Source organism: Cucumis sativus, chromosome 4, assembly GCF_000004075.3.
Source record: "Cucumis sativus cultivar 9930 chromosome 4, Cucumber_9930_V3, whole genome shotgun sequence".
In the NCBI taxonomy this organism is placed as follows: domain Eukaryota; kingdom Viridiplantae; phylum Streptophyta; class Magnoliopsida; order Cucurbitales; family Cucurbitaceae; genus Cucumis; species Cucumis sativus.
Genome location: NC_026658.2, coordinates 4,147,671 through 4,166,703, shown reverse-complemented (window position 1 = coordinate 4,166,703; position 19,033 = coordinate 4,147,671). Strand labels below are relative to the sequence as shown.

Genomic DNA, 19,033 nt, shown 5'->3' with positions numbered 1-19,033 from the left:
ATTATTAATAAAAATATTCTTTTAGTAATTTTTAAAAAGTACACGATACTATTTTTAATATAACAATTAAAGTCGAACTATGCACATATCTCATCATTTATGTTAGTCGAGTGAAAGCTCTTTTTTTACCACAAACATAATTTTTTTGACCTTATGTCAACCAACCAATGTTGTATGACTTCTGTAATTGAACAAATTATATTCATATTATATATTGAAAAACTATTTATTAAAATAATATATTTTCAAAACTGTTTAGAAAATTGATGGTTTTGTTTTCTCTCGCCCACTTTTTTTTAATTAATTATTTATTTATTCTATTTAAATTTTATTTTTCTTTCTTAAAATTAAAACTAAATTTTTTAATTTAATACTAATTTATTTTCCTCTCCCACGAAAACTATTTTTTTTTGGAAAAATTAGTTTAATTTTATTATTATCTAAACTTATTAAAAATGTGTGTTGTTTTATTTTTAAATTGATCAAATTTCTTTCAACATTTATTTTAAATATTTTTATTTAGGTCTACATTAATCTTTAAATTTATGAATATTTAACCGTTGTAATCCATTCGTTTAGTATTAATTGAAGGCGGTAAATTTTTAGTAATTGATTGAGATTGGAAAAAATTGAATATAAAGTAGAACATCGAATACAATGATTTAACACTTTTCATTTAATGAAAATAATATTAATCAATATGTTCCACAATCAGGATGTCGCCAATTTATAGTTGGTTTTAGCCGTCAACTCTACACTCTTTGTTGTTCTAATCTCTCCTAATTCTCTTGTTGTTGTTGTTCATCTGGTTGCTTAGGTACCACTACAAGCACTTCGTAATTCAAATGGTCATTATTAAGATGATGGATTGATCTCTAAATTACACTATCATTGCCAAATGTTTGACGATGATGGACATGCCTCCATAATGTAATATATTGTTTCGAAGTCTGATAATTGACTAACTCCTGAATCATATATCCCATTCTAAATGTTGTCATCATCATCATTGGACTAACATAACTAGTCCCACACGAAAAATTTCTTTCAATTTATCAAGCTTTTGCACTCAAGTACGTATTCTTTGAACTGGTGCAAGTACAATAGGGGTACATCATACGTATAATGTATGTTTTCCATGTACTACTCGTTATTGTTGCATATATTTAGGACATGTGTTTAGTTATTGGCATGTAGAAATTGTGGAAGTATGCTACGGTGGAGTGGACCAAATCCCACCCAATTCCCATACTCACCCATTATTTATTATTATTATTAGGATAATTTCAATTGATAATAATTTAAGGAATAATAATTAAGTATATAGCAACGTTTAAAAAAAATTACAAATATAGCAAAATTTATCAATGATAATTTCTATCACTGACTGAATAATTATCTGATAACCATTCGATCATTAATTACTTATTATATTTTTCATATTCACACATTTCTTTTTTATACAATTTCTGTTTAGGTTATTTGAGTAATGAGTTTTTAAGAGTGTATTATTTTCATAAAATATCCTTTATAATTTGAATTTACTTAATACTAGAAAATTAAGTTAGGGTTTTAATAATTGAATAAGACACATAACTTTGTCCCTATTTTTTGGCACACAATCTTGAGATGTGAGCCCAAGTAAATATCAAAATTGCCAAATCTTCCTATTAAGTCAGCCTTCACTTTTACTTATATATATATATATATATATATCTTTTTGGGAACTATTTTATGATTCTTTTTTTAATTAATTCTTTCAAATATTTTCCCCATTTTAATTAAAATACAACATTTATCCCACAAGTATTCTTCTGTTTTCTACCAAAACAGTATTGAAAATACTAACCAAAAATAAGGAAAATAACGTCAGAACCTATGAATTGAAGAGTCCCTAAAATTCATCATAATTTTTTTTCTGGTTCTTTGTTTTATCAATGGAAGTGTAAAAAAATTAAATTTTGTTTCAACAAAACTGTGGAGATCTAATTTAGAATATAATAATTTATAGTTGCTATTTTCTAAATTATTTAGTGACATTATTACAAGCCCTCAGATAAACTATTTTTAGGGCATTCAATGATAATAACAATAAAACTTTCAGACGATGTGAGAAAAAAGTTGACAGTGTTATTGATATTGATAATTGTTAATGTTTATTTGACTAAAGTTTTACATTCAATTTTTAGTTGGTTCTCATGAATATCCTATAGATCCGTCGAACATGGATGAGTTATATTTATATGTTAACTAGGCCATTAATTCATTTATGAATTCAATAACTAAAAGGAACCATCCTCTGAAAAGTAAACATATTACACCAACAAGTCTTTTTTATTATGTTATATTTATAATTGATTTTCTTATAATTAAGGTAGGGTTGTAGATGGATAAAAGATTTATCATAGAAAGAAGGAGATTATATCAAACTTACAAGATTAATATATTATTCTTTTATTTTTATTTTTACATTTATTCATTATAATATACCTAATTGTTACATCTACCTCACCCCAAGTTTAATTTTTCAAACTAACAAAGTTGTTGAAAAAAATGAAAAAGAAAAGTATTTTTCGACCACAAATTTATGATAATTTTGTTATTAGAAAAACTTATAAGAACCTTATTGAACTATGAACATAAGTTTAATTCATGTATGTATCATTTCATCTTTAAACTAGGTTTATATTTAATTAACTATTTCTACCTTTCAAATTTTAGTGCATGATACTAAAATAATATTTTCTTTTAAAAAAAATTGATATTAAATTTAGTTTCTAGAGTACATTCAAACTTAAATTTGATGAAAATATTTATGTTTGGATGCCTCGATTGTTAAGTCATGTTTAATATTTATAATTATAACAATGAACAAAATAAATATTTTTCAAGATATAACATACTTTTTAAACCTCCTCACAATAGTATAATATTTTCACTTTAAGTATAGGTTGATGATACTATTTTAACGAAAGATTTAAATAAACAAAAATAAAGTTCATAAATGTTGTCATGTGTGATTACGTGGCCACAAAGTTTTAAAATCATAAATTTAAACTCTAAATTTTAATTAGTTTCTATGGGATGCACATGGAATAGGCTATACTCGATTTGATTTCATTGGGTTTAGTGCCGATCAAAAACCAAACCACATTAAACCAATCAATTTTATACTCAAAATAATTCAAATCAACGTACGTAAAAAAACAAAATCAATGAATTGACTTTATTATTATCGGATTTTTATCGGTTTGGTTCTTAGTTTTTTACTTTTATTTTTTAAAATAATTTATTCTTTCTCTTGTGTTAACTTTGAATTAATACGGTGTCTATTTATTTTAATAAATTGTAATTTAGCGTTTTAATTTTTAAAATTTGGCACCTTTTAAAATAAAAAACAAGCATGTTACGTCCTACATGATGATCTTTTTTCTAAACAAAACATATAAATGCACCAAAATAATTCAATACTAAAAAACACTAAATTAATAATCAAGTCTATTAAATTAATATAATTAATCTTCAAGATAAAAAGAATTTATTTATAAATAAAAGCTAGTTAGTATATATTTGTTCGATTCTAATCACATTATACGTATAGTGAACGATACAATCTTAAATCTATATATTACTAAAACTCAAAAGAATAAGTATCAACTATCGTATCACTTTTCTCTTTTTTTTTTCTCTCCATCTCAAAATAATCGATGGTGTAAATGATTACACATTAGAAAGGAACATTTATTTATTCCTAGATGCCAAACTAACAAATAATCAAAAGCCAACCTTTTATTTTCTCTTCCCCTTTAATTAACTTATTATATATATAGTACTAATGATGTTTCATCAACATTTGTAATTAATTTTATTTATAACAATATCTTAGACCTTGATATACTAATACTTTTCAATATTTAAAACGTTGATCTATCTATATTTTGGTGGTTAGGTTGCATGATCTAAGGTGGGATTTTAAATTTAATTAAAACTATATGTATAGAGAGGGAGGGTTATTTGTATATAGCTAGTGTGTGTGTGTGTTTGAGCTAATAGTTTACTTTACTCATTTCACATGAATATGAATAAATATGTAATAACAAGCAAAGTAGCCACTTGGTAGGAAGGTCAACTTCATACTTACTATTTAGAAAGCTATTTGAAAAATATTAAATTTAGAAGGGTATAAAGTATTTGTACCTCTCAAGTGTGTCATTTACCATAAGGTTAAAGTCTTGGAATCTTTATTTTCCTAGTTCAACTAATAAAAAATAAAAACCTTTATTTGGTTGTAAAAATTACAAGATACAACCATTAATATATAAAAACAAAAAGTTTAAAAAATCAAAATCTCAAATTTCTAGACTCAGTTAGATTTGATTATAAATCTATCAAAGTCCTCTGTTTATAAAAAAAAGTAATAAATAGGTGGATTGCTTAGCTACTAAGAATATATAGATGAATTGATACATGCATGAACGAGGTTGCTTTATTTAGACACTAAATGTCTACCGAACTAAGACATATATGTGCATTTATGTATTTCTCTTCTATTATATTCTTTAATATTTATAATATATTTTAGTGTTTGGTTCTTGAAATTAAACTTTTATTTTCTCTTAATTTGACATATGTATTTTTTCTAAAACTTTTATATTTATACAAATTAAGTAGTATAAAATTCACCAAAGGTTCTTGAAATTTGTGTTGAATTTCTATTTTATGCCTAATATCAAAGAATTTGACTTTACATTTACATCCAATATCATAACTACTAGATCAATTAATTAGTTATTTTTAACATAAAATTATAATTTGAGGAACTAATTAGAATTCTTTGTTTGAAAATAAATAATTAAAAATATTAAAATTTAGAGATAAACACAAAATTAAACATAATTAAAAGACTTAAACAACCTGAAAAACTTGTAATTAATTTAAGGAAGACTCCGTACCCAAACGGCGCCGATAATTAGTGTTCATACTCCAAAACTCAAACGACAATGGAGATCTTTTCTTCCTTCTTCATCTTCCTCTTAGGATCAGGTCCCACTCCCATTCTTATTTATATATCAAATGTAATTCTTCACCTGTAATTGCATTTTTTTTCTTCAATCCTCTGTTCTGTTCTACTACCCCAATCAACCCACCCAGTACTAGAGCTAATCCACCATTTTTCTTTCCTTTTCTTTTCATTGCATGATGGATTTCGCTTTAATCAAATTTCACACAACTTTTCATCATTCTGATTCATAAACCTTTCTGGGTATTTAACTTTTTGCTCTGTTTCTTGTGTTCTGTTTCCATTCCCACCTTTTCAATTTGGCTCCACCTTGGAGATTTTGCTTTTCATCAACACATTCTTTGTGGGGTTTGTTTGTTTTAGAGATTCCTGATGTTTTTGTTTTGATGTTGTTCTTTTTTGTTTCATATGACTTCGTTTTGGATGATTTGGTTCTTCGTTAATGGGGGTTTCTTTGGAGTATGCGATTTCACTTCAAGATTTCGTTGTGTTTATATCTCTCCTTGTCACTAAGGTCTAATACTAGTAGAGTTTGAGAATGGATGTCTAATAGTGTACACAAGATTTGTTATTCTTGTACTTAAAACATTGATTCCTTTGCTGTATGACCTGCTTTATGAACATACTATCGCAGTATCGCTCTCAGAATTTTTTGGGTCTTTGGTGCTGGAACTGATGACCCCACATCAAAAAGACGAAGTTTTAATTATTCCTTCAGTGGCAAGGCCTGATTAAAACCAAACTTTTATTTCCTTTATTTATTCATTTTGTGCGGTTCTGCTTTGGTTCTTATTTAAATCGAAGTTTGGTGAATGACGTTTTCTTTAGTTCCAAGTAATATAATCGGCTAAATTCTTATGAACCCAGATGGGGAATTTCAGTTCTATCGAATATATTGGCTTATTTGTATGTCTATATACGTGTTTGAGCATTGGATATACTGAAAATGTCTTTGCTTGATTGGTTTCCTTCTTTCTTTCTTTGTCTGTTTTTCTTTACAGTTCTAGGCTCTTTGTTTTATGATTATCAAATCTGACTGTAGAAGACTTTTACATTGCAGAGGAAGCCTATTTTTGAATAGGAACTGAGATTAAAGTAACCTGTTCTTTGTAATTTTTTGGGTGACGGAATGGCTTCAAACGCTACGGCAGTGACCTTATGTCCGACTCCTATGAAAGCAACGTCAAATGGCATTTTCCAAGGCGATAATCCTCTTGATTTCGCTCTCCCTCTTATCATTCTGCAGATATGTTTGGTAGTCGCACTTACTCGTGGGCTTGCTTTTCTTCTGAGGCCATTAAAACAGCCGCGAGTGATTGGAGAAATTATCGTAAGTCTCATTGTTCTTCTTCTGAGGCCGTTAAAGCAACGTCAAAAGGTCTTCGTTTCGAGATGTTTGCCTGTTGTCTAGAATATTTTTACATCTCTGTGTAGTAGACTGTTGCATGAACTATAATAATGCTTGCATATTGATCTGTTAGTTCTTCTTAGAGGAATGCCTTTTACTCTAGAATTGAAATTGAAGCTGGTATTAATTGAAAGAGTGATCACCCTTCTGAGTTAACTCTTATTACAATTTGGCAGGGAGGAATACTTCTAGGTCCATCAGCTCTTGGACGTAACAAGAACTTTCTTCATACGATATTTCCATCCAATAGTATCACATTGTTAGATACCATAGCAAACATTGGATTGTTATTCTTTCTCTTTCTTGTGGGTCTTGAGTTAGATCTAAAGTCAATACGTCGTACGGGAAAGAAGGCCTTTGGCATCGCTATAACTGGAATTTGTGTTCCCTTTGCATTAGGAATTGGATCATCATTTGTCCTCCGAGAAACCATATCCAAAGGTGTAAATGCTTCTGCGTTTCTCATATTCATGGGTGTTGCACTTTCAATAACAGCCTTTCCCGTCTTAGCTCGTATTCTTGCTGAGCTTAAACTACTGACGACTGATGTCGGCAGGATGGCTATGTCTGCTGCAGCAGTAAATGACGTAGCTGCCTGGATCCTCCTTGCTCTTGCTATTGCGTTATCGGGTTCTGATAAATCTCCCTTGACTGCAGTTTGGGTCTTTTTATCTGGCTGCGGCTTTGTGGTGGCTGCCATTGTCATTTTATCCCCTGTTTTCAAATGGATGACCAAACAATGTTTTCAAGGGGAGCCTGTACGGGAAATCTACATATGTGCCACATTAGCTATCGTCCTAGCTGCTGGATTTGCCACAGATTTTATTGGGATACATGCTATGTTTGGAGCTTTTGTTGTTGGAGTATTAGTTCCAAAGGATGGACCATTAGTAGGTGCTTTGGTAGAAAAAATAGAGGATCTTGTTTCTAGTCTATTCCTGCCTCTTTACTTCGTATCAAGTGGATTGAAGACTAATGTAGCCACAATTCAAGGAGCACAATCATGGGGTCTTCTAGTTTTAGTTATAGTAACTGCCTGTTCCGGAAAAATCCTTGGCACTTTTCTGGTGTCCCTTCTTTGTAAAGTACCTGTTCGTGAGGCTCTCGCATTAGGATTTCTAATGAACACGAAAGGTTTGGTGGAGCTTATTGTTCTCAATATTGGTAAAGATAGAAAGGTAAAGTTATCTTAAGCCTCTACTTTCACTTGTCAAGGACTTTTTTATGGTTGTTTTTCTTTTGTTTTGGAATCTGACTTGCTTCTTTGTTTGATTCTACAGGTTTTGAATGATCAGACCTTTGCAATAATGATTCTAATGGCTCTTTTTACTACTTTTATTACCACTCCCCTTGTCATTGCTGTATACAAGCCGGCAAGGAGTGCCAAAATAGCAGATTACAAACATAGGAAAATCGAACGGAAAAACAAAAATACACAGCTTCGGATGTTGACGTGTTTCCATAGTGCAGGAAATGTTCCGTCGATTATAAATCTGCTCGAGGCCTCGAGAGGAACTGAGAAGGGAGAAGAACTTTGTGTGTATGCAATGCATCTCATGGAGCTGTCCGAGAGATCCTCAGCCATTTTAATGGTACACAAGGCCAGGAAAAATGGTTTGCCTTTCTGGAATAAGGGACAGAGGTCGGATTCCAACCATGTTATTGTCGCTTTTGAAGCTTACCAACAACTGAGCAGAGTATTCATCCGACCAATGACGGCGATTTCTTCCATGTCTGATATACATGAAGACATTTGCGCCACCGCTGAGAGGAAAAGAACTGCAATCATAATTCTTCCATTCCACAAGCACCAGAGGGTGGATGGTTCACTGGAGACTACTCGAAGCAGCATCCGTGTTGTTAATCAGAATGTTCTTGAGCATGCTCGATGTTCAGTTGGAATTTTTGTTGATCGTGGGTTAGGTGGTACAACCCATGTTTCGTCAAGCAATGTTTCACTTTTCATCACTGTTCTGTTCTTTGGTGGTGGAGATGATCGCGAAGCACTTTCTTTTGGAGTTCGTATGGCCGAGCACCCTGGTATTAGGTTGATGGTTATTCATTTCTTTGTTGAACCCGAGCCCATTGGGGAGATAACCAGTGCTGATACTGTTGGGAATTCTTTGGCGAAGACAGTTCCTCAGGATGATGAATTTCTGTCAGAGTTCAGGCACAATGCAAGCAAGAATGATTCCATCACATATGTAGAGAGAACTATAAAAACTGCTGCAGAAGCAATGAGTACAGTACAAGAGCTGAAACACTGCAATCTGTATCTCGTTGGTCGAACACCGGGTCTCAATTCAAGTTTTGCCTTAAACAGAAACGACTGTCCGGAGCTTGGTCCAGTTGGGAACCTGCTGACTTCACTGAACTTCCCGATTACAGCGTCGGTTTTGGTGGTACAGCAATATCGTTCCCAGTTACCCGTGAATTCAGCTTCAGATTCTGCTGATGGAGAATCCGAATCAGCATAAGTAGTGTGTTGATTGACTTAAAGGAGAGTAAAAACTAGTCAGTTTACATTCTTTAGTTGCACATAGAAGAGGAGCATCATTGTGAATCATAATAGATGTCTATTTTTTTTTTGGTTCAATTTTCAAATATGATTGGTGTTACTTAAAGCTCCAAATAGCATTAACCTATCTTTAATATGGTAATATTGTCTAATTGAATCTCTAAAAGACAAGCTTTCTGACCTAAAATTAAGATAGCAAAGATTTTTAAATCATTAGATATTATCAATCTGGGTTACAACTTAAAGGGGACTTCTCTTCTAAAAGCTTTTGGTTTATGCAATGTTTTTCTTTTTACTAATAGTATCTTTTGAATGAACATTATTGGTAAATATCAAACATGCATGGGTAATGGTTTCATTTGAAAATTTGTAACTTAATTATAAAGAAATTTTACTACCAAAATAAGGTAAGGAAGGATTTAAATTATTTCAGTCTATTATAATTTCAACTATATTTAAATTTAATTTTAAAATAAAAGTTACGTAATTCATGATAAAATACCAACACAATTTCAAGAACGTGAAAAATAAACACGCCAGAGTATAATATAGTTTGACAATCCAATGAAATATTATCTATATTTGGAGATAGTGTTTATGTGGAAAAAGATCTCGCTAATATAAAATCAAACAATTATAACAATGTATTTGTTTGCAAATAAATAACAATTAGGGTGATGTTTGAATAATCCAACTTAAAGAAGGATAACCTGCTCTCAAGAAAAATCTGACTCCTCTAAACGTGAGATCTCGTCATCTTTCACATATTTAAGCTCTTCTTAGATACAAAAATATTCTTGAATGGTCAAGTTAGTATTCTCCTGATTGTGAGATCTCTTCTCAACTCAAAGTTCTATATTTTCTTACTTGAAATGAAGACTGCTCACTTCAAAATCCTATGCTCCACTCACGGTTGAGAATCTCTTCTCAAGTTCTAGTACAATGATTCAACAAATATAAAGAAACACTCCAAATTCAAAGTAGCAAAAGTTTCACAATCACATAATTAACATATTTGTATTTTCAACACCAACAAAAAAAAAAAAAAAACTCAAAATTCTTCAAAACAACCATCTTCACAATAGAATAACATTCTCTTAAATATGCACACACAAAAAAGGAGAAAAACTCAAAATAGACTAACACCAACCTAAAAGGAACTGAAAATTTATTATAATAACCAACATGAGAAAAATATTGTTGCACAGTGGACATCAACCCATCTAAAACGATTAATGCACTGACATAAGTTTAACTTACCTAACATCTATTATGTTGTCGAGAACACGAAGTCTTAGGTTTAAATCTCACACTTCAAATTGTATCGATAAAAGATATTTTGAAAGAACAAAAATAACATTGGAAAAAAAAATCTTAAAAACAACACTGATTAATAAATGGGATTATTTGACTAAACAGCTGAGTGGTGCCTACAAACCACCAACTTAAACTAAAATCCAAAATATGAACAAAGAAGATTTTAGCATCCACCTCTACTTAATTATTTATTATCATTTGGTATTTGAATATTAAAAGCCATTAAGATCATTTTTCAACCCTTAAAAGTTACTCCAACATCATGTTTAAAAACTTTTTTATTTTTTTTCTAAAGAAAAAATATGATGTTCATGCATTTTAAAGATGGTTTAGAAGAAATTAATTATATGTTACATCAATCTAAAAAAAAGTTACTTTCTGCTTTCTTACACATGTTTACCGTTGTTCTACTTTTTAACTTTTATGCTACACAAATGCTTTTAAGTCAAATTTATAAATAAAAACAAAAACAAAATAGTTATGAAACGAGACTTTTAATTTTTCATTATTTTAAAAGCTACGTTAAATTTGAATCTTTTTTATGTACAACTTTTTATATTTTTAGAGACGATGTTATAATTAAAATTTTCTCATTCGTTCATTAGTGATTTAAGCTGGTATCAGAATAATTTAATCTATGATATCATATGTTTAAATTCCTACAACGTTTCAAAATTAATACGGTACCGACTTCAATAGTTAATTTATGAATGTCAACGTCAAAATCCTCCACCATTAAATAATTTAACACCAAGAAAACATTTCATTCCCCCTATTAACCTACCAAAAGGGGAGAAATTTAAGGTCTTTCCCATATTATATTCCACTTCCACCAACTAATTTAGACTTTAATTTTGATTCATTATTAATGATAGTTGATTGAACTTATTTTCAAGAGAGAAAAAGATGATTTAGAAGAAAGCAAGCATGAATTTTGATCCTCAATTTGAAAGGTTTTGCCAATTGAAAAACTATTGGCCTTTAGGTTATAACTTTTTAAATAACTTTTTTAAAATTAAGAGTACATGTGGATGTTTTTCTTAAAAAAAAATGATTACACTCTTGAAAGTTTAATGAACAAATAATTATAAAACTCAGTTTTGATTTAATGAATTATAAATCATCCGATTCTTAAATAAAAGCATTTTTAATCGTTCACAAACATTAGCCATAGATAAATTTTAGGGTTTTTTTTTTTAAATATAACGAAGTGACAAAATACTTGGAAAATATAAAAAATGTTGTCGTCACTTGTGTCTAATATATTTGGTACACAATCGTTTATAAGAAAATTTACATAAATAGAAGAAAATAGAAAGTATCTACGTCGTATAACAAAAAAAAAATGGATATTTTGGACTTAGGTTAAAATTTTAGTTATACAACTTGAGTTTGGATTAAAATTTTGCTATACACAATAAATAGTTTGTCGATTCTTTTATTTTTAAAAATTCTTTCGTTTATATTTAGTTATCCAAATCTAAATAACTTTTTTTAAAAAAATTGGTATGTGAACATTTAGATTTGACTGTTCTTTGCTATATGATAGTTTAGGTTTGATTGTTTAAGGATATTTTTCTTCAATTTTTTTTTTGTACAAGATCGTTTAGATTTGACTATCAAGATTTGTAAATGACATACCAATATCCAATGTTCTTTTTAAGATCTTTTAGATTTAGATTGGTACACTATCTTAAACAGCCAAATAACCGTTTGAAAATATATATATATATATATATTTTGTATTTTGTACACGATCATAAACCAAATAACCGTTTGAAAAAAAAAATAAAAGTAGAATTGTAGAAGAAGAAGAGTGATTTGTTATATTTATGAAGATTTTTCTAAATTGTAACTTTGTTTATAAATATTTTCAACCGTTTTACACAGTTATATTATATTTTAATTTAAAAATTTAAGGAAACTAAAACGTTAGAAAAAACTGAAATATATACTTTTGAAATTGAATTAAAGAAAATTAACATAAATTTAAGGGTTCCATCTGATTATGATGTGAATTCAATTGATTATTGAATGTGAGTTTATAAATAACCAACTTACACTTCTACTTTGTTGAATGAAAATGGAGAAAAATATTAATTATAATTAACTTTTAAAAAGTAGAAATTAGAAGTAAGTAAACACTTAAAATTATAAAATAATTAATAATTGGATGCATCGAAATTGGAAAACAGAAAGGCAAAAAAAAAAAAAAAAAAAAAACTATTTTCTTACCAAACTATGATTTAAACAAACACATTATTTTGTGAGAAGTTAGGGTTAGACAATCACCCACCAATTAGAAAATCATATCATAATTCACCTAACCCTTCACCTATCTTCAAATTATACATTCAATTCAAACTTTTTCCTTTATTCTAAATTAAAAATCAAATAATCTAAATTCCTCTATTTCTTACAATAATGTTTATATTTCTTAATTAAAAAAATTCTTAATCAAATACCCAAAAAAACAAAAACTAATTTAATTACCTAGCAAAATAAATCAAAATATTTACAAATATATCATTTGTTTCAATCATGATACAAATAGTTATTTATCAACAATCAATCTATTAAATTTAGATAGATTTGTAATTGAGTGATTAATGGATTAGGGGCATTTCTATGTTATAAAAAAGAAGAGTTTTCAATTAATAATTGAATAGATTGCTTAACTAAAAAATCCTCTCTAGAGGTCAATCTATGGATATTTTAATAAAAGGCAGTCAAAAGATGTTGAGTTGCTCACCAATGCATGCAAATAGGTCCCATAACATTCCTCCATTATAGTCAAATAAATCAATAAATAATTGCATATAGGTCCTTTAATATCTCTGATCTTTAGTCAAAAGAGCATTATAGAAAAAAAAATAGTGGTAATTACTTGATGGATTTAAGTTCCATCCTTCGTGATCATTATTTTCTTCCAAACAAAACATACATATCTCTTCTTATTAGAAAAAAAGAAAAAAAAAAACGTTTTGAATCGGACCGCGTTACATTCTTATCTTCTACAACTAAGTCAAAAGTGAGTGTCTTTAAAGAAAGTGTAATTATTGTTTTATCAATCGAGAGATGTTTACCATTAATGATTCAAAGCGTAGATGACAATAAATATGTGATCATTATATACATTAAATAATGTATTTAATCTTAAATTAAATATATATAAATGTATTATTCATGTAAAAGTAACTCTATTTACAATAATATTAACCAAGTAATACATTTGAATATCTCTTCTCCTCTAATCAAGAAGTCAATGACTTACTTGAGTTGTTGGTGAGCTTTTGACAATTGTAATTTAAAATAATAACAACAATTAATTAAAGCAAATTCATTTTTTTGTTGCCTTATATAAAGCCATATGATGAACGAAGAAAAAATCACTTCAAAACCTACTTTCCTTACACTTCACTTAGTGAAACAAAAAATTGAATTTTAACCAAAAATCTTCAATGGCTTTCTCAACAAAAAATTGTATTACTATCACTGTTTTGGCTTTGTTCTTATTCTCTTCTTCTTCATGCTCGGCCTTACCTATGGTGAAAAAGCAAAAACACAAGCCTTGTAAACAGTTGGTTCTCTACTTTCATGACGTTCTTTACAACGGAAAGAATGCCAAGAATGCAACTTCCGCCATCGTTGCAGCCCCAGAAGGTGCAAACTTAACCATTTTAGCACCACAGTTTCACTTTGGAAACATAGTTGTTTTCGACGATCCCATTACTTTGGACAACAATCTTCACTCGAATCCGGTAGGTCGAGCTCAAGGGATGTACATTTATGACACGAAAAACACTTTCACGGCATGGCTTGCCTTCTCCTTTTCTCTAAACTACACGGCATATAAAGGTACCATCAACTTCGTTGGAGCTGACCCAATTCTGGTGAAAACTAGAGATATCTCTGTCGTCGGCGGCACGGGAGACTTTTTTATGCACCGTGGTGTTGCTACCATAATGACTGATGCTTTTGAAGGAGAAGTCTATTTTAGGCTACGAGTTGACATAAAATTCTATGAGTGTTGGTAAATTTTATCAAACAAGTTTCATTTTAATTTGCTCTTTCTATCATATGCTCGTATTTAATCATGTGATGTAATGTTCTAAAAAAATCTTTGTTTTTGGTGTCTGTTGAGTATTGATCATAAAGTTAAGATCATTTGCTAAATTATTGGTTTCAATAAAAGTTATGATAGAAAAATTTCTTAGAGTTAATACTTAGATGACATCATTTTTATCCGTTTCTTTCAATCATAAAAGAAAAGAAAATATAAAACAAATATATAGTTTCTTCTTTCAAAAAAAGTTTGCAATCCAACAACTTTTGAAATGCTCTTGACTCACCATTTAGATGAACTCTACGAAAAAGTTGCAACTCAAGAAGTACTGTATATTTTTCTAATGGTGGTGTTTTACTTAGTGATCTAGTCGATCGATATTCATTTTTGTTTGGATTTAGCTACATAGTTTCCATAAATTTTAGAGTTATTTGAAATATAATAAAATAAACTAAAATATTTACAATCGTCACGATCAGTAGTATATCTTAGTCTATAACAATCTATATTTTACTATATTTGTAAATATTTTTAAAAGTTCCATCATTTAAAATATTTTTTCTTAATTTTAACTCAAACAACTTTTATCTTCGCATGATTTTATAAATTTTCATCATATTTTAACATTTTTACTTTTTAGAAAAAAATTATGTCCAGTTTATTGAAAACCAGTCCTCATTAAAAATAAAACTCTCTAAACGGTTTATTTATTTTAAAAAAAAGTCAGAGGACTAATTTCTCAATTTAACACAATGAATTAATAGAAATATAGAGGAGAAAAAAAATCATCAAAGAGACAACTTTAGGTTGCTACTAATTTATTATACATTTTGAAGAATTACTAACGTAAAAATTCAACTTGAGATCAAACATTTGCTTTTAAAAGAACTAATTCTAGAAGTGAAGAAATAAAATGGAAGTTGAAGAATATAGTAAGTTATTTCATAAATAAATTCCTCTTGAATGAATCACTACAAATTTCAATGACAACTAACAATATAACAAAGTGTTTGTCAATTTTGGGCTTATGTTAAAATTCTGTCATAGTTAGTAAAAAGTTTGTCAATTCTTCTATTTTTAAAAATTTCATCGTTTATATTTGGTTACCCAAATCTAAATGACTTTTTTTTTAAGATTGATATGTGATCATTTAGATTTGACTATTCTTTGTTATATGATCGTTTAAGTTTGATTGTTTAACGATTTTTTTTCTTCATTTTTTTTGATAAGTATCGTTTAGATTTGACTATCCTTTATTACATAACCATTTATATTTGTAAACGAAGTATCAATATCTAATGTTTTTTAAAGATATTTTATATTGGTACACGATCTTGACCAATCAAATAACAAATAACAGTTTGAAAAAGAAAAGATAATAAAAATATATCTTTTATATTTGGTGTACGATCATAAACCAGGTAACCATTTGAAAACAAAAAGTACCTTTTGAAAGGTATGAGCATAATTTGATAAAAAAATTAGATTCAAAATTTAAATAAAAAAATGTTAAATCAAATCTTGCCATTAAATTGATTTTTTAAAAAGAAAATTCTTATATATTCAAAGTTTAAACTTTCAAAAAAAAAAATATTTGTTATACAAATTTTAAGTTATTTAAGGATTCAAAAGTTATTTAATTTAATATCAAATCGTCTCGTTTGATTTTATTTTGCTTTTATATAAATTTAATAAAACTCATTTTTTAGAAATTTATTTAACTTAAATTCATCCAAAGCAGTTTATATAAAATATTCAAAGATGAAAAAGGAAGAAAAATAAATAAAAGACACGAAATAATAAAATTTAAAAAAAAGTTCAATACTAGGGCTAAATGCATAAACTAATTATAATTAGTATTTAATTAAAATTAATTTCGTAAATAAAATAAATTAAAAATAATATTCTTTTAAGAGTATTAAATTAGTTAAAAACAAATAGCATTTGATAAATAAAAGAGTATATTTTTTTAATAATAAAAATATAGAGATTTGAAAATGTAGGTTTATGAGTAGTTGAAAAGGGATCGAGAAAAAAGAGAGAGGGAAAAGGTTTATTATAATCCTTCCCAAACAAAGGTTAGTTATCATAACTCTAACCCAATACAGATAACCCTTAGCCAAACGACCCCTTAAGATTATAAAATAATTCATAATTGAATGCATGAAAATTGAAAAACAGAAAGGCAAAAAAAAAAATTAAAAATTAAAAAATAGTAGATTTTACAAAATATTTACAACTTATAGCAAATTCTATCACTGATAGTGTTTGATATACGTGATAGAACACGATAGAATCCAAAATTTTACTATCACTTATAAATATTTTAATTTATTTTATTATTTTGAAAAGTGTCCTAAAAAACTATTTTCCTATCCAACTATAATTTCAACAAACACATTATTTTGTGAGAGTTAGGGTTAGACAATCACCCACCAATTAGAAAATCATATCATAATTCACCTAACCCAAATTATACACTCAATTCAAACCTTTTTCTTTTATTCTAAATTAAAAATCAAATAATCTAAATTCCTCTATTTCTTAAAATAATTTAGATGTTTATATTTCTTAAATAAAAAAATTCTTAATCAAATACTAAAAAAACAAAAACTAATTTAATTACGTAGTAGTATAAATCAAAATATTTACAAATATATCAAAATATCACAACTTATTTGTGATGTTCTATATTTATTTTGTTTTATTGATAATTGATAGACTGTTATTTATTTCTATCATTATACAAATAGTTGTTTGTCACAGTCAATCTATTAAACTCATGGTAGTGAAGATATGTTTGTAATTGAGTGATTAAATTAATTAGGGAGGGAATTCCAATCTTATAAAAGAAAGAGTTTTCAATTAACAATTGAATAGATTATTGCTTAACTAGAAAATTCTCTTTGAGTTGCTCACCAATGCATGCAAATAGGTCCCATAACATTCCTCCCTTTTAGTCAAATAAATCAACAAATAATTGCATATAGGTCCATTAATATTCCTCAACTTTAGTCAAAAAGAGCATTAATTAACTTTGTAATAGTGTAACAATAATGGTAAATACTTGTATATTTGTTTGGAAAAAAATATAACGATCATAAACGACTAAACTTAAATCAAAAGTCTATATCCTTAAAGAAAGTGTGATTATTCTTTTATCAATCGAGAGATGTTTCAGTTTATATACTCATGTTAATGTAAATTTTCATTATCGAATGAACATTTTTTTTCTTATTTGTCGATTTATTCAAATGTTAAAATCAAGTTTCCTGCTAATGGTTCAAAGTATATGACAATAATGTATTTAATCTTAAACCAACCATGCCAACTCAATTATGTAAATGTATTGTGACGTAAAAGTAACTCTATTTACAATAATATTAACCAACTAATACTTTGAATTCATCTCCTCCTCTGCTAACTAAGAAGTCAATTACTTACTTGTGAGAATTGTAAATTTAAAATAATAATAACAATTAATTAAAACAAATTCATTTTTTTGGTTGCTTTATATAAAGTCATATGGATGAACCAAGAAAAAATCACTTCAAAACCTACTTTCCTTACACTTCACTTAGTGAAACAAAAATTTGAATTTTAACCAAAAATCTTCAATGGCTTTCTCAACAAAAAATTGTATTACTATCACTGTTTTGGCTTTGTTCTTATTCTCTTCTTCTTCATGCTCGGCCTTACCTATGGTGAAAAAGCAAAAACACAAGCCTTGTAAACAGTTGGTTCTCTACTTTCATGACGTTCTTTACAACGGAAAGAATGCCAAGAATGCAACTTCCGCCATCGTTGCAGCCCCAGAAGGTGCAAACTTAACCATTTTAGCACCACAGTTTCGCTTTGGAAACATAGTTGTTTTCGACGATCCCATTACTTTGGACAACAATCTTCACTCGAATCCGGTAGGTCGAGCTCAAGGGATGTACATTTATGACACGAAAAACACTTTCACGGTATGGCTTGCCTTTTCCTTTTCTCTAAACTACACGGCATATAAAGGTACCATCAACTTCGTTGGAGCTGACCCAATTCTGGTGAAAACTAGAGATATCTCTGTCGTCGGCGGCACGGGAGACTTTTTTATGCACCGTGGTGTTGCTACCATAATGACTGATGCTTTTGAAGGAGAAGTCTATTTTAGGCTACGAGTTGACATAAAATTCTATGAGTGTTGGTAAATTTTATCAAACAAGTTTCATTTTAATTTGCTCTTTCTATCATATGCTCGTATTTAATCATGTGATGTAATGTTCTAAAAAAATCTTTGTTTTTGGTGTCTGTTGAGTATTGATCATAAAGTTAAGATCATTTGCTAAATTATTGGTTTCAATAAAAGTTATGATAGAAAAATTTCTTAGAGTTAATACTTAGATGACATCATTTTTATTCATTCCTATCGATCATAAAAGAAAAGAAAATATAAAACAAATATATAGTTTATTTTTTTAAAAAAATTGCAATCCAACAACTTTTGAAATGCTTTCGACTCACCATTTAGATGAACTCTAAAATTATGGTGCAACTCAAGAAGTACTATATATTTTTCTAATGGTTATGTTTTACTTACCTTGGTCCATCAATATTCATATTTGTTTGATACGTAGTTTCCATAAATTTCAGAGTTATTATAAATATAACAAAATATCATTGTCTATCTACCACGAATAGATAGACAACCAATATAAATTA

General features: G+C 28.4%; 3 protein-coding genes across 8 annotated transcripts; all 3 read left to right on the top strand.

Annotated features, from left to right (window-relative positions):
* The first annotated feature begins 4,936 nt into the window (after positions 1-4,936).
* On the top strand, positions 4,937-9,112 carry LOC101223205 (cation/H(+) antiporter 18). Of its 6 annotated transcripts, none has more exons than XM_011654900.2 (4): positions 4,937-5,043; positions 6,081-6,350; positions 6,605-7,606; positions 7,709-9,112. In XM_011654900.2, exons 2-4 carry the CDS (start codon positions 6,150-6,152, stop codon positions 8,903-8,905), a joined length of 2,400 nt encoding a protein of 799 aa, XP_011653202.1. In that variant the 5' UTR covers positions 4,937-5,043; positions 6,081-6,149; the 3' UTR covers positions 8,906-9,112. The 6 variants fall into 6 exon arrangements, with proteins under 6 accessions (XP_011653202.1, XP_031740731.1, XP_004146576.1 ...); XM_031884871.1 differs by lacking the exon at positions 4,937-5,043 and adding an exon at positions 5,061-5,075; XM_004146528.3 differs by lacking the exon at positions 4,937-5,043 and adding an exon at positions 5,092-5,263.
* A 4,556-nt stretch (positions 9,113-13,668) lies between these two features.
* On the top strand, positions 13,669-14,486 carry LOC105435185 (disease resistance response protein 206). The gene has a single exon (XM_011654897.2). The coding sequence runs from the start codon at positions 13,725-13,727 to the stop codon at positions 14,298-14,300; it is 576 nt and encodes a 191-aa protein (XP_011653199.2). The 5' UTR covers positions 13,669-13,724; the 3' UTR covers positions 14,301-14,486.
* A 3,396-nt stretch (positions 14,487-17,882) lies between these two features.
* Positions 17,883-18,708, top strand: LOC101214654 (disease resistance response protein 206). Its single transcript, XM_004146492.3, has one exon. It carries the CDS (start codon positions 17,947-17,949, stop codon positions 18,520-18,522), a length of 576 nt encoding a protein of 191 aa, XP_004146540.1. The 5' UTR covers positions 17,883-17,946; the 3' UTR covers positions 18,523-18,708.
* Positions 18,709-19,033: the final 325 nt, after the last annotated feature.